We start from the raw sequence: 22142 nt of genomic DNA, 5'->3' as shown, positions 1-22142 counted from the left end.
CCTCATCCTCAGCCTCACAGGGACAGTCACTGAATTAGTAACTCGTTAGCAGCCCAAGGGCATTTATCATTAAACAGCCCAGCAGTAGGAATTGTGCTTCCAAAGGTACCTGGGTGGGCAGCCTGGCCTCCACTGCTTCCCACCCCTCTCCACTCCCCAGGGAGCCAAAATCACTTGATTTTGGCGTCTCATAAATGAGCAGGGTTGAAAAATGTCCAAGTGATGCCTCATGTTCTTCCCTTCCTTTCCACCACTCCAATACTATCAATAGCCAAAGGACCAGCAATCCAGCCTCATGGATGCAGTTTGTTCCCAAATTCCCGAGCCCTCATCAATATCATAATTGCTCTGCATGAAACTAGACAAAGTTGGGGGGTTTCTATGTTTTAAAGCAAAGATCGAACAGGAGTTGGGTGAATGCCCGAAGTGGAGCCTGGCACAGCAGTGAAGGCTGACCAGGAGAAACCCCCACAGAAGAGATCACAGAATCATGGAATCATTTGGCCTGGAAAAGTCCTCTAAGATCATTGAGTTCAACCATTAATCCAGCAGCCCCACAAAACCACGTCCTCAAGTGCCACATCTACACTGCTTTTAAATCCCTGGTGATTCCACCACTTGCCTGGGCAGCCTGTACCAATGCCTGACAACCCTTCCCATTAAATTTTTCCTAATATCCAACCTAACCTCTCTTGGTGCATCTAGAGGCTGTTTCCTCTTGCTCTGTTACTTGTTAACTGGGAGAGAAGACCAACCCCCAGCTGGCTGCACCCTCCTGTCAGGGAGTTCTGGAGAGAGGAGACACAGCTATTCCTTTAAAAGCCAACACGAGACAGGCACCCATGGGTTTGGATATTTAGCCATCAGTTTGCTGCGCTGCACGCTTGGCTGGCTCATTCCCAAGTGGCAGCACACTTCCACAAGGTCTCACTAACAAAATAAACACAGCTCAGTTAACGTGCCCATCACTGAGTCAGGTCAGCAGCTCTCCTCTCTTTGAAGGAGCCGTGGCAGCACCGGGAGCAGCTCTGCACATCTGTGAGAGGAACCGACCGTCCCCCTCAGTGCTCAGCTGGAATTTGACCTGCATTAACACATCCAAAGTACCCACACGTGTCAATAAGTCAGCTTGGTGTATCCATTAACATTAAGGAAAGCACCTGGGTTTATCTTTCAAAGTCAATGAACCCGCCAAAGTCCTTGGAAGTTTGTCTCCAACATAGAAACGATGTCAACAAAGGTTAATTTTCACTTCTGAACATGCCAAAAGCTTTATACTCATTTGTAGCACACGACGGAAAGATTAAACCAAACAACCTCTAAATGTTCATCAGTTCCACCACTGTTTTCTTTGCAACAGGTGAGGAACTTGAAGTCCCTGGGACTGGGAGCTGCCTGGCAGTCAGCTGGCCATTCCACCCACACCTGCCCAAGGAGAGCTGGGAAAACAAACCTGGACAAGTTCAGCTCTGCACTATGGCATCTTTTTTAGTTCATCAACACATTCAGGGCAGGCAAGAAACCTCAAAAAAAAAACCCCAAAAAACCCCCCAGTTTACCTGTGATGAGCCGACTTGGATTTTACCAGCTGGAACCTACACCCTGCCCACAATATTCCCAAGTCAATGAATCACAGAATGGTTTTGGTTGGGAGGGATCACCTCGTTCCAAAACCTTGCCATGGGCAGGGACACCTTCCACTAGACCAGGTTGCTCCAAGCCCCGTCCAACCTGGCCTTGAACACTTCCAGGGATGGGGCAGCCACAGCTTCTCTGGGCAACCTGCAGCATTGAGCAAGTCCCTGTTGCTCCCTGACATCCACCTGCCATACTTAAGGACACACAGTTTAGAAGATAAAGGACCAGCACATGAACATTTTTAGAAAGCTCACACAAAACAAGTCTTTATTCTTTGTCGCAGAAAATAAATACAGGTGCATATTCCATATGCTTTTCTATAAAAGCACTCCTACAAAATCACTGAACTGCATACAACAGTACAACCTTTTTGGCTTTTAAAATGCAAATATTATACAGTCACTTCATTTTGTTATCGTTTAAAGCACTTGTAGCAAGCAGCTTTGGAAAAGGAATGCTTAATTTAGAAGCCAAATTCTTGCCTCAAGTGTTTTGTGGGATTTTTCCATTGTGTATAGTGCAACTAACCTAAAAGCAACTAGAACAGTTTTTTGTAAAATGTTTATCCCACCCACCCCCCAAAAAACCCTGCAAAGAAAAAAAAAAAAAAAACCAAAAAAGTCTTAAAAACTGTTCTACCTTGATACTTAAACCAAGAGAAAACAAGAAGTGGCTCAATGGAAATATTAAAGTAAGCACGACGCTTCACAGCTCGTTCTCTGTTTGCTTCCAGTTTGGCCCGGGGTATTTCTTTAGAGGAAGAAACATTAATCATCCACTCCTATATTCCTGAAAAGGTACGACATGGACTCTCCATTATGGATCCTGCGAATGGCTTCTGACAGGATCATGCTGATATCCACAGTCTTGATTTTAGGGCACTGAAGTTTCTGTATTTCATGTGGAATTGTGTTTGTAACAACCACCTACAGGAAGAAAAAGAGATCATGAAAACGTATCTCTGTTGTGTTTTCCACCTTTCATATTAGAAATGTGAAAGGGAGTTTTACAGATCCCACAAAACCACCCTGGCTGACAAAACAACGTTTTACATTACTGTCAGGGTCACAATCTTAGGAAGAGCCATGTGTTGCCATAGATTTCATGTATCCATGGATACTAAAGGCACTGTCCCTCCTCCCTTTCATTCATTCTGCCACACAGGCCCAGAGGAAGGGACAAAAATATCCCACCCACTGAAGGGAAAGGTGTGCTGATACTGACAGTCCAGCATCTCACCACTTCCCACTACTATAATTTAAGGACATGTGGATGCTAATATTCCAGCACACAATTCCATAGTGGGAAAGCTTGAATCCAGGAGCCTCCCATCTAAATCCTTAAAGCCAGCATATTTCAATGAACAAATCAGGAGAAAATTGCTAGTTTAGAAATACCCCAAATAATTTGATGAGAGCTCAGACTCCACACTTACTTCATCGATGGCAGACTCCTCGATCAGCCGGGGAGCGTCTGAGGACAGCAGGCCATGGGTGGCCATGACAAAGATCTTGTAGGCCCCCCTCTCCTTGAGGGTCTCAGCTGCAGCCAGAAAGCTGTCAACATCATCTATGATGTCATCCTGCCAAAATCCCAGAGTCACTGAGGGTTCACCACATCAGACAGATCAACACAACACGTCTGACTAATGCTACAGCTTCACCAAGTGTAACAAACCCCAAACTATCAGAAAATTGCCCTTTCCCTTGACAAACCTTGTAAGAGATTACACTCTGCTTTAGAGAAATCATGAGTGAATCAAGGAATCATAGCATGGCCTGGGTTGGAAGGGACCCTAGAGATCATCTCATTCCAAGCCCTGCCATGGGCAGGGACACCTTCCATTGGACCTGGTTCCTCAGAGCTCCACACAGCCTGGCCTTGAACACTTCCAGGAATGTAGAAGTGGAAACTCATGGAAACAAGGTCCAAATGCTGCTTTCCAGAGTGGATCCTTTCATTGCTCCCAGTCAGCTTTGTGAGTGTGCTCAATGCTGCTCCATGCTATCAGAAGTCCACCAGAAACCAAAGTTTAGTGGCTGATACAGAACAGCTACTCGATTTCTAAAACTTTAACATGCTTAATATCATTTATGAGAAGTGATGGCATCTCACTTACCACAATGATAGCTATTCTTCCTCCCACATCTCCAACAACTGTGATGGGTGGTTTTTCCTTGGGAATCAGCACTGATTAATGGTAAATGTTTTTAGAGGGGTAGAAAGGAGAAAGGAGAAAGTTTATGTAATTTACTTCCAAGTATGGAAATAGCTGCTGGAGTTATTAAAGACATGAAGCAGCAACTATTTCAACAGCATTATTGAGAAAACCAGAAGGATTCTAATACATAAATAATTTTTTAAAGCTTAATTAAAACATTAACGATATTCATTTATATCTGAATTGTTTACCAATTCTATTAATTCTTAATTTCAACACAGAAACAGAGCGGCTTGCAGACACAGCCAGTTCAGTCACGCAAGCTGGGTTTATGCACTGCAGTTTTGGTGGTGCAGCTGTAGGTCACATCCATACTCAAGCAAGAAAGAATCTTTTTCCCCCCACCAGGAAAGATTTTTTTTTTTTTCCCTCTATGAAGAACCACTCCTTTTAGACAATCCATCCCTGCCAGACCCAACCCCTAAACCCACGAAAACAAGAGGTAACACTTTCCCACACACACTTACTTACTGGGGATCTCCAGACTGGGGTGGATAGCAGCTACATATTTGGCAGTAGGAGGTGAGTGCCGACCATCCACCATGTCAGACTCAGCATCCTGAGCTTCCCCGTGGATCACGGCAATTCCCAACCGTAAGCGCTCAGCAAACGACTGTGCCCTGCAGAGAAAGGGTTAAAAGAACCCAGAAAAAGGTTAAGTTTAAAATAATTCACATATGTACAATCCTAATCTATTTCCATTTTATTTCTAAGGTTTCAGAGGGAAGTCAAATGATCCTAAAATTTTAGGAGAATTCACGGAAGAAGTCAGTTGTCTCTCAGTATCTTGTTTTTAACAGGTTTGTTAAAGTCAGAATAACCTTCAAAGTGCCCATATGGGCCTTAAAGCAACAGGATAAATGCTGCAAGTCACAAAATGCTGACTACTCCCTTCTGCTTTGCCCAGCAGCCAAAATAACATTTCCTAGCCTTCAGCATCCTTGGGATCCCATGCTTTAGCAGGACACATTTAACAGTAACCAAGAACAGCCTTGATGTCTGGATTGTCTGTATTTAATAGGAAAAAAAATATTCACATGAAAAGAGAAAACAAGTGTTCACCTGTTTATTTTAGTACTAAATCAAGACAATATCCCTGACCTGCTGACACATAACCCGAGATACCCTATGGAAAAGGGGAGCCAGACAATCATTCTGCCTGACAAACCACACTTGGAGTTGAACAGCTTGGATTTTTTAATTAGCTGACATGAAGTTCCTTCACAGTGCAGTATTTCTTCAACTAAAATTAGAAATCTCTGTAAAGAAGTGTAAGGTTAGCTGGGGGAGTGGGAAAAGCAGAGAGTCAGGAAAATAGGAATTTGTATCCCAGATATTGGAAGCAGCAAATTCAAACTAGCACATCCATCCCACTTTACTTTGCACACCCAAGGATTTGGGATCCTGCCTAAGCCACCCATCCAAGTCTCCTCTGGTCCAAGCAAGCCAGCAGATCCAGAGTGATTCACTCTGCTCTAACATCAGCATCTCAGACCTGTGCCTGAATCACCTCCTCTATCCTTAAGCCTTGTTTAACTATCCAAACAATCAAAAGTCCAGAGAATAATTTGCCCATCGTGATACTCATTTAATTAAAAATGAAGAATCTTCCACCCTGTGGTTATCATAGTTATACTATTTTTGCAAGTAGTTAATTACAGGTAATTATTATTCCAAACATTAAGAGTTACGACTTAGCAGGCATAACCGTATCAATAAAACCATAATAATTACCTTAAAATGCAGTATTAAACTGAATAAAGTTCAAAGTAACAGTAAAATGATTTATTAATTTTCCAGTGAGCTCAGAAACCACAGAGACATTCTGAACTTCACCACGCATGGGTTCTTTTTCACAAGCAGGCATTCATCAAAAGTCTCTTCCTAGATTGTTTTCCGCCTGGATTAGGCTGAAACATCCAATCATCCTTCTCCCAATACAATGTAACTCCTCAAATACTGCCTTAAATACTCATAGGAACATGTGAAGAAGCTAAACAATACAGTTCTGGGATCCTCTCCTCCAGAAATCACTGTGTGATGTGCAACTCATCTATTTGCTGGCATTGACAATTACTGGATAAGCATTAAAATGCTGCAACAAACACCTGCCTCCACCCAAGAGGCAATACTGACACTGTGGACAAGAAATGGAAAAGAAACAAATGTAAAATTACCTGGCCAAAACAAAAGAAATCACAAAAAGTACTGTTGGAGAAAAAGATGACAAAAGGTGATTTGCTACATAAAATAAGAAAAACACAGAGTATCACAATTCATTGGTATGGAAGTCTAAATAACTTTTCAACAAACTCTTGGTTTGTCAGCACAGCAAATACAGCATCTCTTAAACCATCATCCAGCTCTTGCAGTGCCTGCTGACAGCACTGTAATTCCAGAGTTTAGGAAGAGTCAACTAAAAAGCTTCATGGATTAAGAACAGTCATTCAACCACCAAAGACTTCACAAACACAATCATCTCAAACAGCAAACCCAGTCTCACCATCTGTATTTAGGATCTGATCAACCATGTTCTTAGTTATGCCCATGTTAAGAAACTCATCTGGATTAATGGCATTACACTTCCAGCCACTTTTCCTCATTTACAGCAGGAAATTTATAATGTAAATGCACACAAATATAACATGATTAAAAACCTTTACCATAAGCACTGCACCGATTTAACCCATCCTTTTGTGTGTTTTTGGTTTTTTTTTACTCTCCTTAGATTTATTATGATTACAGTGATGATGTAAAAACTACACAGCTGACAGAGCAGAATTGGGAGGGGTGTGAAGGCTGCATCTCCTAATTACTGGATATCTGTCCTTCACTTGATCCTAAGAACAAAATCCCGACAGATTTCCTGCTCTAAGGCAAGAGAGCAGATCTTACCCACCTCTTTGCAGACGCAGGAGATTTGGCCACAATTACAGCATTCCTGTAGTCTGGTATCTGTAGTAAATAACAGATAGCAATGTCTACTTCATATCTTTAGACAAATTTAAACTCAGTAAGAATCAGAGAAGTTTATTTTGCCAGAATAATTTTAAGCATTGAACATTTTACCTAAGAAAGCAACCTCAGAATCCATGGTACATGATTAGGGTTGACAGCTCAGTAAAAACAGGTATTTAGAAAATTCACATATTAACTTCAAACTGTACCTTTCATAAACCCCATTTTATAGTACAGATAACAGAAAAGTAACTGCTTTAGGACATCAGGGTTACACCCACAAGTGTTAAAAAAACCAGGAAACCATCAAAGAAAAGTTTCCTGTTCAACGTAAATTGTCTTTAATCACTAAAAACCAGCATTTTACCATTTCCTATTGCTTTATAGAGTACCCCAAGAGAGGTCACACCTCTCCCATCACATGACACTGACTCTTTCTATGGATGATCAGAAGGGATAGAACTTCCACAGTCACTGCACTGATCCTGGAGGCACAGTCTCATAGTGCTGCAAACTCTTCCACGCTGGTGTCAACATAAGGAGATGCTGCCGCAAACGCTGACAGCACCAGAGGGACGAGGCCAGGAAGTCTGGGTTTCCCTCTGAGATCTCACAGGTGTTTCAGTCAGGCTTCACAAGCACAGTCTGCTCCTCAGTTTTTGCTGCCCCTGCCCCATTCTCATACTGGTTTTTCACTCCAGACTCCTGTTCCACATTTAACGTGCATTTTAGTCCCCATCTCTCGAAAGTTTCTTATCCTCATCTCCATTTTCCCTACAAACAGTGACTCCACATCAGACTCATCTTGCTTGTCTGTACCTTCTCAAGCATTCCACCATTCACACTTCCAGTCCTCCTTTCCAACAGCAACTACAACTACACTCCCTCTGGTATCTCATCTCACCCCACTCCTTGCAAACTCAGCCTTTTCCTTCACTGTGCTGCCCTGGGATGATCCATCTCTACGGAGAGCAGCTTAAAGAGTACCTGTCTGTCATCCTATCCAAAAATCACAGCAAAGTCCTACAGAGCAGGCCCAGTCCTCAGAATTCCAGCGTTAAGGGATGGAAGACTCTTCACTAAATACCTGCAAATTGATCTGTTAGGGATGTAATTTCACAGATTTGTGGGGATGACACCCTGTCCTGCAGCTCACCACCTTGCTGGCAGACGTCAAATACCCATTTCAGAGCACAGAAATACTTGGGGTTTCTGCAAACACAGGCAAAGTAAGTTCTTCCACAATCTTATCCTCAAACACACACACTGCACTGGCTGAGTATTTCCAAAAGCTCTACCTGACATGGGCATGGGAAAGAAAAAATAAGTTCTGAATTTGGGCAAGGGTTCAGCCAACTGAAAGTAAATTTTCTGAGGACGTCAGGCAACATTAATAATCCACAATGTTAGTAACTCCACCTATAAACTGGGAATTCAGCATGTTCTGTCCTTTATAAACACTGAGTTATACAAGAGGCTACAAAGATTAACATGACGGAAGGTATGGACAAGGCAGGGCCTGTCACTTGACATAATAAAGGCTTTGATCTTGTTCAGACATCACTGCCTCATTTTTCCCCTGCCAAATTACCAAATTTGTTCTCAGCTCTTCAAAAATTAAGTCAGAAAGTCAGAAATGTCATCCAAAAGACATTAAGGTGTCAACAAGTCCATGTAACAAAGGGCTACGTCACTCTGGGATTAACACGTGCGCAAAGGAAAGAGAAGCCACCAAGTATCCAACATCTGCCAGGCATACAGAGGAAAATTTTACTATCACAGGATTTCACTGACTGGAGTGTCTTCATCCCAGAATAGCAAGTGATTCTCTTCACATCTAGGAATAAATTTCCAACAGGCAACAACTACAAGCCCTCATTCTCATAACGTTCAATGAAATGTTCTTTAAGTGACCTTCATTCTTATCAAACCAGACTCCATTTCATGCTCCTCAGTATATCCCATCACAACTGCTCTGCTTTGAAAGCTCTGGCATTCCCAGTGCAGGATATCCAGCAAGCTGTGGCCACCAGGAACTTGAGATGAATACTAAATTCCTCCTGAGCAGCAAGGGATCAAAGTTTTAAGCAAAAATACTATAAATGATCTGGCTGGTGAAGGTACTTGCCAGTATAGATCCCATGTGATCAGATCCATTCAGTTAACTCTGGTTTTAGAAAGTCCCCTCATGGATGAGCAGAAGGATGAAGAACTGAAAGTATCTTTCAAGAATTCTCTACATATACTTCAGATCTCTACAAATGGTCATTTGTTAGACTGCACAGCAGCGCCAGACTCAAAGCTGCAACAATTCTGTATAAACCATTAAAAGCTCAGGAATCAAAATGTGCTTCAAGACCAAATCAGGACCATGATCTTGTTATCAACCATAAACCACACTTCTAAGCAACATATAAAAGCACAACTTTGTCTTGCATCTGTGTATTTGGTTTTCCAGTTTTGTTCCTTTAAGTTAGGAAGTGCTTACAATGTGCAACGCTTCTCTCCTCAAACACAAGATGAATGACTGTGCCAAAGCCAGAGCCTGGAGTTTTGTTCTGCCATCCTCTTTGACTCTATTACCAAATGAAATGATAATAAGAGACTCAAATGGTAACTGATTCCCCAAACAGATTTTAATACTGTCATAACAAAATCATGTTGGTTTGGGTTTCTTTAAGGGGGCGGGGTGGGGTGTGTTTTGTTTTTTACATTGAGGCATTCCTATCTCTATAAAAAGAAAAAGCTTGGATTCAAAAGCAAGAGTGAGCTAAACCTTTTCTCTCAGCAGGAAGAAAGCACTTGCTTTATTCCAAATTACCATTAGTCAGAGGCTTAACGTGCATCTTATACCTACAATTATCATTTATATATTTTGTATAGGTGAATCTACCAGTAGCACTTCTCAAAACCCTTATAAAAATAGGATGGAGAAATGGAGGCAGAGATCATCCCAAGTTAAGCTCCTCAAGTCAAGACATGCAGCCTGAACAAACAGTGGGTAAGATTTCCACCCACCAGTCTTACTTTCGGAGTACAATCAATGGCTCTCTCATAGTTTACAATCTCCAAAGTGTTTCTTATTATGTGATTTAAATTTATATCCACACAAGCAGCCCATCCTATGAATGTCAAGGAAACTAGAAATAGGAAAGGAAGAGAACATCAAGAGCAAGAAAATCCTATTTTTTTTCAGTGTTAGGGGAATATATCTAAAAGAAAAACAGCATCGCTGCATGAGTAAGAAAACACCAGCTCTTCATGAAAGCAGAAGTTAAACACGCGGGGAAGAGAAGAACCACCAGCCCCAACACCACTGCCTACCCCAACACGACCCTTCCCCCCTTAAAATTTAGTTTGAAGAGTTAATCTTTTCAGAGGTATTTGTTTCAGATGCCCTGAGACATGACAAAAAAAGAATTTAAAAAACAAACTGGAATAACAGGCCTTCCTCACCTCTTCTTGGATGTACTGGAGTAAAAATGGGGATGCTCTCAAGTTATCAACTGGAATATTGAAGAAACCCTGAATTTCCTTCTGATGTAGATCCATGGTAATAAGATGAGTTAGTCCTTTAGAACAGAATAATAAAACTTACAGAGAAGCACATCAAGAACAGTAAGAGAGAAGAGATACTTTCTTTTTCTAAGTTTCACTTCATTGCAGTTTATCCAGAAAATCTCTAAGCTGCATGAGAACACTAAGTGAAAGTACAGAATAAATTATGTTACTCTTAAGCACACTGGCACTAATATGTTTTGAGACTTCTACAGTGACTTTTTTAAAGGAACCTCAGAACACTGCACATAACTGACTCTGCAGTGCCACACTGAGGCAGGCAAGATCCTTCTCCATTGGACATGGGACAAAATGGAAGCACTGATTTGTCCCATGTCCCACAGCAAGACCCTGGCATGCTCATCAGAGTTTTGAACTCCTGAAAAATGGGCCAAACTCCTAATCAAAAACCACTTCTCCCAAAATAACAACCCAGATCACACAGTTTGTTATAACTGCCTGTTTTTTCCCAGGGATGAGAGTGAAAGGAAAGGAGCAGAAAATGTGTTGAAGGCTGTGAAAATGAATAATCTCATTCTCCCACATGGTCTCAAATGTAAAGGACAAAGTGCATTCATCCAACAAGTAAAAAACAGGCCAGAAATGACACGGCAAAACTGTTCCAGACTGTGAGAAAGGCAAAGGATGGTATTATGAGAGGTGGATACCACAGTCCAAAGCAGCTCAGCCCAGAAGACTAATTTTGCCAGCTCAGCACAACTCAATGTAAAATGGTTGTAACCAAATTTGGGTTTTTCATGAGCTCATCATTTGGAAACATTTCTAATTACATTCTCCTTTTTATGTAGGTTTTAAACACATTAAAAGCTTGGCAGTTATTTTTAAGCAGAGTCCAAATTTGTGCACAGATCTCCCTAAACCTGGAAGCTGACAGAGGAGCCCCCCTTGCCCTGATTATTTAAGGACAGCCACATTCTTACCAGCTTTGCACATCATCGAGGCCAGCAATTTAGAGACAATGGAGCCCCTTTTCCTCATCTTGCACTGTTTGCTGTAGGGGAAGTAAGGAATCACTCCAATAATGCTTTTGGCACAGGAGGTTTTACAGGCATACACCATGATCAGGAGCTCCATGATTGTGGTATTCACATCCCTGCAACGAGAAACATCTGCTTCTGTATCTGGTGCACAAAAATCCTGCATTCAACACAGTATTTACACCCACTCCAGGGATTTCATACCAAAGTATGCTGACTGAGTGAACATCACTAAGAATTCAGCCGTGCCCCTCGGAATGACAAGTGCCCTGGATGCAGCATTTTAATTTTTCACAAAAATTACACTTCTCTATTTTTCTTTAATTGGCTATTTTGGACAATTCAGCAGGTTTTGTTATACCAGGTTGCTGTAACAAAGTAGCCCATAATTCATCTCCAATATCACTTTTTCCACATAGATTTTTAAAGAAAACATCATATATTACAACATACTCCTCTATTGTTCAAGCCAACAACAGGCTAAATACTTAATAATTAGCATCTATTCTCTGCACTAAATGAAGAGATGAAGAGGGCACTTTTTTAGAGACCTGGTCATCAACTCAGATCTACTATTTCTGCTCCCACTAAAAAAAAGTCTAAGCATTTGTGAAGTTCTTCTCACATAAAATTAAAGAATTTCTGAATCACAGGACACATTGCCCAGGAAACCTTCCTCCTACATCTAGAACTTTGTGATAGTGCTAGAGATCGGGAGCTGAAAAGAGAAGAGTTTAAAGAGAATGACATAAGCAAAAGAATACACTTAAGGAAAGAATGCAGAGATCAAGGGGAAGGTTTTATATTCACTAAAAATTAAAATAACAGTAGTTAGCTTATGCCAAAGTTGTCTTTGTGTACATATAAAAAACCCAACAAAACCAGTAACAAAAACCCTCCACAAAGAAAAGCCTCTATCTAGTTAATCTAAACTTACTACACTTTATCACAAACATAAAAGGTGATTAAAAATGAAAACCAGAAGCATTCCTATGGACAGCCCACATCAAATGCTAACACAGGGTCTTTAAACAGTTACTCACTTTGAAACTGTTTGGATGATAAATACGTCCTTTCCTCTCACAGACTCCTGAATCTGCACTCGTGTTTCTGCCAAGAAGAGAAATATGTAATATTTGCAAGAGCAAAACTCCTTTTAGAGTCTAAGAAAAGGGGAACCAACACATGCAAATCAGCATCAGGTACATTTCCAGTATTGCTAACTAAATGCTCACCTCTGTTTGGCTCTTGATAAACCTGAACCTTCCCCATCTCAACTCCCAAGCGCCTGTGGGAACAGAAAAAAGGTGCAAGTCAATAAGGGGAAAGGAAGGGCACAACCAATGTAAATCCCATATAATGCAATAGTTACTGAAAAGGCTGCATTCCGTGGGAGAAAACCAAGGAAAGAAAATCCCAGACCATAAAACCAGTAATTACAGTGAACATTTCTTTAAAAAGCACCTACAATTTCCAAAAGCTGCACTCCAGACTATGCTAAACTTATTTTCAAGTCAAGCTCAGGACAAGAAGCAGGAGAAAAACGCTGGAATACTAAAGCATGTAACATTTTCTAATTTTTAATATATTTCCTGTTATATATATATATATATACACACACACACGTGTGGCAACCTACATGTGCACAATACTTAAAAATACCACTTTTAAATCATTCTTCTCTAGAAAAAACTCAATGCAGAGTGAAGAGGAAAGAGTAGCAGGCACTATATTATGGATAACGGAAGAAAAATATCTGCTGTATTTATCCCTTGTCAGCATTAGCAAGACCCCACCACTACAAAAAGGAGACCAGGGTATACTCTGCACTCAGGCCCAAATTCTTTCCACATGTAACCTGAGTTCCTCTGCATCCCCCTTTCTCATCCTATCACACCTAACTCTGGGTAAATAGGCCTCTGGAAGAAATCCATCCTGTCCAATATTCCCAGTAAACTTACACATCCTAATTAGCACAGTAAAAATTTACTTAAGTCCTAAAAGTTCTGCTGAAGCTATTCATGGACCTAAGCTAAAGGAATGTTCCCATCCAAAACATACAGTGAGCAGGAGGGATATAGTTTTCCTGCCTAAAAAAAAAACCCAGTACAAGGAGTAAGAAAACTTCTGCCATGATGATTTAACACCATCCAAACATTAATTAGCCCCCGTGTTTCCTATAAAATGCTGCAGCCAATCACAACCTCCCACGGAACAATTCAAACATGAGTTAGTCTCTTTGTTATTGAGCTGTTGAAATACAATCTGTAATAGGGCACACTCCATATTCTTGCAAACCACGGCAGTTTTCCCATGTAACTTTCCTTAAATAGGGAAATCAAGCGTCCACTAAAACAAGTCCCATCAGAATAACCCCAAGACCCCAAGATTCCCTGCAGACCTTACTTACTCAGCAATCCTCTTGGACAGTTCCATGCATGAGGAATTGGAATTAGCTGAGAACAGCACCAGCCCACCCTTGGTGATATTCATGATGGCCCCAATTTCAGTTGATGGCACACAAAACATCAACCCTAAGTTGTTTTGCCGCTTCTGTAAGACTGCAAGAGATCAAATCCATGTTAAATCCATGTTAAAAACCACAAAAAAACCCCACATTTTCTCTGTTTAGAAAATGCAGTTTCCCAGAAGCCTGGATATTCCAGCATCCTTAGTATCTGTTATCCCCCCTTTAATAGCTTCCCTACAGCTCTCCAAAGATCCCCCAAGACAACATCCCCTTCTAGCACCAACAGGTTTTTGCCTTTTTAACTGTTTTCCTCAGGCTATCATCCCATAACACTGATACTTTTTTCCATCAGCTTGTCCAGTTCATTTTCCAGAACTGAGCAACGTTTATTGACGTTTCCAAGATCACAAAGACAGTCGGGTAGAATTGAGCTTCAAAGAGCTCCTGGGTCCTGGCTAGAAGAATCTATTTCCATAGCTGAGTCTCTGTTCATCACTTCGCAGTAACTTATAAACTTACAAATAAGGATGAAATGTAAGGAAGAATTCAATAAAGCTGGCAGCTGTAAATAATGACCTCTTGCACAGCAAATCCACTTGCTGAAGCAGCTGTTGTCATTCTTTGAAAGCAATATTTCTCCTGTGAAAACAGGAGAAAAACATCAGGAGGAAATCAGTATCATTTGTTTTTATGTTTCAAATAAAGGCACTAATCTCGCCAAGGATTTGATGTGATTCCATCTTTTTATTATGCTATGTAAATCACATTTTCATGGTTACTTCTACTATAAAATTTTAGTCAAATAAAAGGAAAGAAAGGATCACATTGACCAGCAGCCCTGGATAGATCGAAGCAGCATTCAACTCAAAATCCTGCTGCACTTCACTTCTGCTGTATAAATAATCCAATCCTTCATCATCCATTTCAGTATTACGTAGGGGACTGGAAATATTAAATGTGACTGGCATAATTCAAAGTTACAGCTAAATCAGTAACTTCTTTCCTGGTAAACATCTCCCTGCTGAGAAACAGAATTATCTAATAGGCACATGTAATTGGTTAGAAAAAGCTGATGATGTATCACCAATGAAGTACTCCAAAACAGCAACTAAAAGAAAAACAAGAGTTTTGTATTTACAGGAACAGCTGGCTAGGTCTGTAATGAAACTCCTTCACACCTCCCTGACAACCAGACACAGTCTCACTCAGTTTATCTTTGGCAGAGGAACCCAATTCACTCTCATGAAGAGCCAAAGTCAAGTCAGGAACCTCCTAACAAAAATCTGTTGATGCCAAGGTTGAGCTCTGCTCAACTGCTGTGAATGAAAACCAGCCTGTCATCAGAAACATCCAAACTGTGCTGAGACCGAGCACAAACAGCGACCATTTCAGCCCCCAGAACGTCTGAATGTTTCACTGCACTAAAACCAGAAGGGCCCCCCATATCCCTAAAGCAAGACCAGTATCCCTCTCAAATGAAGTACCTAAAACCACCCCATTTCCTAGCTACTGTTTCTCTGTTCTGCTGCTCACTCACTCTCTGCAACTCCCAGCTGTCAACTAATGGCCATCACACATCAAATATTCATGACAGTGCTCAAGATCCATCTTGGATCCACCAGAGTGAGCACAGACCTGAAACGCTTTTAGGTCTCAGACCATCACACGAGAGCACCCTGCTTATGTGCCTGGATGGGAACAGCGTGGAGGCACCTTTCCATGTTACTAAAAGCATCCATAGAGTGCTCAGATGGCATATTTTTTATCCAATTATGTGCCTTGTTTCATGGATTAGAGAAATGAGGAGCATTATGAAATCTGAAAAGATGAGTTGTTGGCTCCCAACTATTGCTGAGGGTGCACTTTACACCACAGTAAGATACTGATGTATTTACAAGCAACAGTGAACATTGCTCTTCACATAACTATAGGTCAAGGACTTTCTTGTGGATGCACTTCAGCAGCTACAAGTGGGCTATGGTGTGTGTGGGCAGGGAAGTTGCATTTCAAGAGTCATGGATATATCAACCTTCAAACAGGTGTTGGGATGAAAGCAAGCTCACAGAACTTTATTAGATGTGCAAAGACATGACTCCACAGGGGTACACGGGACCATAACCCTCTGGTTTGAGATGGGCCAACCTTCCACGGTTGAACACAAGCATCAAGAACAGGCTGCAGCACAAACTCCTGCCTTTCCTTTTGTGCTGCACACAATTACACAGACACATCATGATGAGCACAACAATTACTGGGCACACACGGCTTTACGCCTCCATGAACTGAGCATGTCCACACAGAAAGCAACAGAGGCAGGAATAACTGGATGGGATAACCATGGTACTAAGGAATGGACCCCATGGGATGGAGGGAATCTGCACCCTCTCACCAATCTCCCCAGAGGGAATTTTCCCATCCCTCCAAACTCACCGATCCCCCTGGGCTAACAGACCCTTCCACCTCCCTACCAGTCCTTCAGATGCTCCAGGTGGGTTACACAGGCCCTGTGGTCCCTGTGGATCCCATCCCTCCTCCCCGAGAGCGGCCCGGGCACGCCGCAGCCCCACGCCGGTGCCCCTCACCTGTGGGGCTTGCGGGGAGCCCGAGCAGCCCCAAAAAAAGGCCGCCCAGGAGAGGGTCTCCATCCCCTGAGGGGAGGGCGACGTAGCCCATTCCTCAGGGGTCGGAACCCCGTGTGGGGAAGGGAGATGTCCTGCCCCCACACAGCCGGCTGAAGTGGGCTGAGCGGGTGGAAGTGCCCCTCGCTGAAGGCCTTACCTGCCGACTCCGGCCCCCCGGCCCCGGGAAAAGGCGGCCCCGGCCGGAGGGGAAGGAGGGGGAGAGGCAAAGGCGGCGACGGAGCTCAGCCCCTCCGGTGCTCCGCGGGCAAGATGGCGGCGGGGCGTGAGGGAGGGAGCGCGGGCGGGCGGGGCGGGCCTGAGGCGACGCCCCCCCCACCCCCCCCTCGCCGCTGAGGGGACCCGGCGCCATCTTGCCCCTTCCCCCGCCGCGCTCGGGGGCTGCGGGACGGGGTCTTGGAATCACAGAATCTTAGAATCCGGAGGGTTCGAAGAGACCTTCAAGATCATCCAGTCTGACCATCAAGCCAGCACTACTACGAAACCGCATCACCCAGCGGCAAATGCCTTTTCCAACACCTTCAGGGATGGTGACTCCACCACCTCCCTGGGCACCTATTCCAATGCCTGACCGCACGGACAATGAAAAGAATTTTTCTAATATCTAATCTGAATCTCCCGTGTCTCAAGGCCGTTTCCAAGACCAACCCCCTCCTCACTACAACATCGTTTCAGGGAGTTGAAGAGAACGATGAGGGGCTGAGCATCCTCCAGACTAAACAAACCCAGCTCAGCCATTCCTCGTAAAATATATTTTCTAGACCCATCACGAGCCTTGTTGCCCTTTGCTGGGAAAGAGGAGGACACATCTGAGTCCCCAGCTGGGATAATGTGGGGACCTCAACACCATAATTCAGGTGCCCCTCCCCACCAAAAATTACCCCTGGTGCAAAATCCATGTGAATAAAGTGACGACGTCCACAGGGTGCCATTATTTTGGAGCTCCCACACCTGCTTCCCCACCAGAGGGATGGACAGGCGGCTGCCACGCTGCTGTAGGTGTTTCCATCTCTAGGGCCGGTCCTCTCCATCCCTGCTGGACACTAAGCTACCACCAGGCCTTTGCCATCAGCAAAGTGTTTATAGAAAAAGAGGCATTTCTGGAAAGTAAATTAAGAACAGAAACTATCAGTGGCCTCTCAATTCCTTGTCAAAAGCATACACGATTTATCCAGAGTCCTCTCAGGACTCTCCTTGCCACATACATGGCTTGAACTGCATGAAGATTCTTTTGACATCTGAAATGAGACTCTTATTTCAGTCACCCTGTTTAAAAAGAAAAAAAAGCTTTATTCCAACACATCTATGACAAAACTGCTTTGAGGAAATTACAGTCATCCCACACAGACATACATCCCTCCTTTAAATGCAAAACCCAAACACCATGTTTTTTCCCCAGACTGCGCAGTTAGAACCTGTTTTAAATGACACTTCTCAGTACACCCCAGTTGAACAGCGTTTTATGGATCAGAATTTTAGCATTTACCATAAAGCTACAAATCAGGTACTTTCTGCTGTAGCTTTTCTCACAAAAAGCAATTAAATTTGATTATTCCTGGACTGCAGGGTACACTGGAGCAAGGCTGAGGATCCCAGCAGATATTTCTGTCCTTAACATAAAAGAGGAGGAAAAGCCACAGGCCAGCTCACCAAACATGCCTGCGAAGGGACAACATCAAATTCATAGTTTGAAACCGCATTTCCGCCAGTACAAGCTGCATTTTCCACTTTAAATATTCACAGGCCAGTGTTTTCCCCAGATTTCACATTTGCTTCTTGCTTCATACATTCCAAGACTTCTTCATCTCCTTTTTCAATTTTTTTCTCAGCAGACTGGGAGCTGGGGAAGGAGAAGCCATTTAACCTGGAGCCCTGGAGCAGATGTCGAGCACTCCACTTGCAGGCTCACAAAGCCAGGACATGGGTGAAATACGTGAGCAGAGAGGCCATCAGCCTCTTAGATGCTGCGGTGATCCTCTGCCTTTCCTACATCCTCTTCCAAATTGCTCTGAGGTCCAAATCGCCACCCCCACCATTCCCAGTCATGTTTTTCTGCTTCCAGGCTGGTGCTGCCATACAGTTGATCCAGGATCATTGACCCAAGCAGGTGGGGTTTTTTTGTTTCAGGGCTTTTAGGACAAAAAGGAAGGGGGTTGAGCTTTTTGTTGGCCTCTTCACAGAGCAGCAGAGATTTCTCTTTGCATAGGTCTCCCTCACAGGATTCTGCTACAGGCTGGTGTGGCAGAGCAGTTTAATGCAGAACAACCAGAAACAACACATGGTGAAGCACTGACCCATAATGCAATTAGCAGCCTTCCCCAGAAGCATTTTTCAATACCCTGGGGCACTCAGAATTTGCTGACTGTTTGATTTGTGCTGCCCCAAATTCCTGACATTGCTTAAGCAAACCACAGGACCAGGAACTAAGTGATTCTGTCTTCCGATCCTTTTTATAAGGCTACTGCCTTTGTTTTTCTTAGGGGAAAAAAAGAATCAATTTCTTTCTCATCTCTGTCTTCCTGATCAGAGGAACACCAGTTTAAATCTCAGCTCCCAAGCGAGAGGGATTTGTTAATTTGACAATACTCTATCCAAACACTAAGAGTTCAACAAACTCCAAGATGAGCACACAGATTTTATTTCATTTACAATGATTCAATTAGCAGCCAGCTAAGGAATTCTGAGAATTTTCTGGGTGTGAACACACTGGCTCACAGAGATTTGCTGTTCGTAATCCAGACGTGACCCTGGCAAGCAGAGATGTGCAAAAAAACTCCCCCACACTACACCTAGTCCAGCCAAGGTGAAGGGCACTGCTCATCCAGCACTGGGCTGGACGACAGCTTGCATCCATCACCTGAGAGAAGATAAATGCTGCTGTCACACAGGCTCCTGAGCTCCATCCATCACTGCTCAGCCAGGTTAGCTTTTGTTTGTTTGTTTGGAGTTGGTTTTGTTTAAAAAAAAAGTGGGTATTAAAGCTCACATACCAAACCACCTGATAATGAGAACTATCAGACATGGTGCACCAAAGAAACGCTCTGATTTGATCCTGACAGAGCTCTGTGAATAGGTTTGGTCTCTCCCAACAAATAAAGGCATCCCAAAAACATCCTCTACCCTACACAGCCCCTCTGAGCCCACAGGGAGGTTCTGCAGCACACACTGAGCACAGACCAAAAGCCATCACCTCCCTGCTCCCCTGCCTTCAGCTTTACTGCCTGAGGGACAACTGTGTCCAGTTTCCAGAATATTCTGCCTTGGATAGTACTCAGCTAGGGAGGCAGCACTCAAAGCAACTATAAATGCATTTTGGAATTGATGGAAGGAGGTGTAATTTTGTATCTTGGGAGTGATCTGGAAATAGCATTCCCTATGTCTGGGAAGCAAAGTGCATTAATAAAGGTCCTGGAGCAGGAAACGTGTCTTCTCTGTGTGAAGGGCTCTGGCAGTAGACAGCACTCATTGCTTTATCAGATATTACTGCTTGGCTGTCTGTGGGAAACAGGCACAGACTCATTTGTCACAGTCCTGTTCCCCCCTGAGTCACAAAGCTCTGACTGAAGGACTCCCCATGTTCAGGGCTTTTTTCCTGTTTCCAACTGCGCTCCCAGTTCTGGGTCTGTCTGTAATGTTTAACAGATTGGCTGCATGAGCTCTGGCACAGACATGGGGTTATCTCCAACCAGCCTCCCAACAAGGAGACGAGAGGTTTGTGGGAATACCTGGAGTGTGACAGGTCCTGCACAGACAGATGGCTCGAGGTGGATATCAGGGCAAGGGTTTGGACAAACACTGCCCTGAAACAAAAGCGGGCTGTGGTGCCTCTTGTTTGGTACACAGATTCCTTCTGCTTTACTGTGTGTGGGCAGCTCTGTCCTGCAAAGTCTGTGTAACATCCTGTTCACCTCCATCACCTGATGTTTACAGGTGTGGTTTGCCCTTTGACTGGCCTTTAGAAAAAAGTGGTTGGACTGCAGAGTGGAATCATGTCATTGTAGGGAATTTGAACAGCTACACAATCCGTCACAGACCCTAGCTAGTGCCCTATTCCTCCTTGTCCTACCGACTGGGTCCCAGTGTGATTTGCCATTTGCCTCACCAAGCTGCAGGTTCTTTCCGAAGAGCACACAGGCACCATACTCTGTGCAGGCATTTAGTGAGCACAGGAAGGGCTGACTTGGTCACTGTAGAGCAACTTTGCAGATTAAAGCAGAATTCAGTGTATGAGAGCAGGTCCTGTGCTTTGCATGCACAACTGCGGGCTGTAAAGAAAGATTTCGTACCAGCCTTGGCCCATACACTAAGCAGGAGCTGGGAGAGGTGCAGGGAGAATCAGCAAAGTACAACCAGCAGAGAGCATCCTATATCCTCCCAGTTTGGTGCCAACCAGGACCAGCCCTGGATCAGCAAGAGCAGATTAACACTTGTGCTGGGAGTGGGACCTTCACCCAGCTGCTACACCAAAAAAAGGCTGAGCCTTACCTAGGTGTTTACCCCACTTCCTGACACTATTACTAACATCTCCTTCACAGAGAAGCTTTTTACAAGTACCTCTCCTCTAACTCACTGTATTATTTCCTGTCTCATTGCAGTAAGCTCTGGAAGAGGTTCTGCTCTCAGACCTCTGTGCACTGTCTTTGGCCTCATCAAACAAGTCAATTCCCCAAGTTCAAGAGTGGGACACTTAAAAATTTTACTCACCAGAAAAGTCTCACCAGAAGAGCTCTCCTTAATGAGAATTTCCTCACCTGCTGCAGTGTCCCTCCCATTCATTTGCATTCACTATCCTGCTGCTGGTACTTTCAAGGCTGTCTTAGCTCCCACTCCTTCCTCTTTCCTCTTAACTATTCTGAGCCCAGTTTTTATCTCCATGCTGTCATCCAGGTCCCAGGGAGAAAATACTTTCTCCTCTTAAGTTACTGCTTGCCACGTCCTCCTTGGCTGGTTTCCTCCCTGACATCTCTGCAGCTTCTCCCACCTCCAGAGTCACCTGCAGTAGTCTCCCCTCCAAAGCAAGGCAGCAACAGCTGCTTCTGGTGAGATCCCCGACTTAAATGCTTGCTAAAGACTTGCTTGTTCTCTCAGCTAAATCTCTCCATGCACAGCCTGGCCCACACACACCTCAGTGCCTGAACCCCGAACACGCAGTGGCTCTGCCCATCCCAGCCCACTGTTTGTAGGAGCGGGACTGTCAGATCGGCCCCTCTGCAGGACCAATGAGGCCTCACACCAGCAGGGCAGCGGGTTCAGCACCTTTCTCAATGACTGCAAATACTGGGGGGTTCAGGCTGTTCCACCCATCCCATGGCATCTGAAAGAGCCTTGAGAGCAAAGCTGCGTCAGAGTGGGGCACAGCTGCCAAGCAGCCATTCAGCCTTGTTGGATTGTCTGTTGGAAAGTATTTCCCCCTTTTTTTCATTCAGGCTTTTCTAGATAAGCATATGGCAAATGGAAATATCAGAAAGAATGAACTGCCTCCTAGTTGGGAATGAGGGACTGACAATTATCCCTGTGATAATGAGATAATCTGAATATGAGGGAACTTGATACAATGGGAGATTTATCTTGGAACCAGTCCCTTGGCAGCCTGGCCTGTATTGCTGTCAGCACTGTTTCCCATTGCACAAAGGGCAGGGATCAGACCTGGGATGACAGAT

At 43.7% G+C, this 22142-nt stretch overlaps 1 protein-coding gene across 3 annotated transcripts; it reads right to left on the bottom strand.

The window, feature by feature from the left end:
* Nucleotides 1-1876: 1876 nt before the first annotated feature.
* Nucleotides 1877-16746, bottom strand: PRPSAP2 (phosphoribosyl pyrophosphate synthetase associated protein 2). 3 transcript variants are annotated; one of them, XM_039560241.1, is made up of 12 exons: nt 16622-16746; nt 14363-14482; nt 13784-13934; nt 12609-12661; nt 12417-12483; nt 11317-11489; nt 10274-10389; nt 6759-6814; nt 4331-4479; nt 3758-3828; nt 3074-3220; nt 1877-2564 (listed from the first exon to the last, which is right to left on the bottom strand). In XM_039560241.1, exons 3-12 carry the CDS (start codon nt 13900-13902, stop codon nt 2406-2408), a joined length of 1110 nt encoding a protein of 369 aa, XP_039416175.1. In that variant the 5' UTR covers nt 13903-13934; nt 14363-14482; nt 16622-16746; the 3' UTR covers nt 1877-2405. The 3 variants fall into 3 exon arrangements, with proteins under 3 accessions (XP_039416175.1, XP_039416176.1, XP_039416177.1); XM_039560242.1 differs by having other exon boundaries at nt 14420-14482; XM_039560243.1 differs by lacking the exon at nt 14363-14482.
* Between the last annotated feature and the right edge of the window lie 5396 nt (nt 16747-22142).

This window comes from Corvus cornix, chromosome 14 (genome assembly GCF_000738735.6).
Source record: "Corvus cornix cornix isolate S_Up_H32 chromosome 14, ASM73873v5, whole genome shotgun sequence".
In the NCBI taxonomy this organism is placed as follows: Eukaryota; Metazoa; Chordata; class Aves; order Passeriformes; family Corvidae; genus Corvus; species Corvus cornix.
Note: the sequence above shows the minus strand (reverse complement) of the source record. Positions and strands in the feature narration are given on the sequence as shown.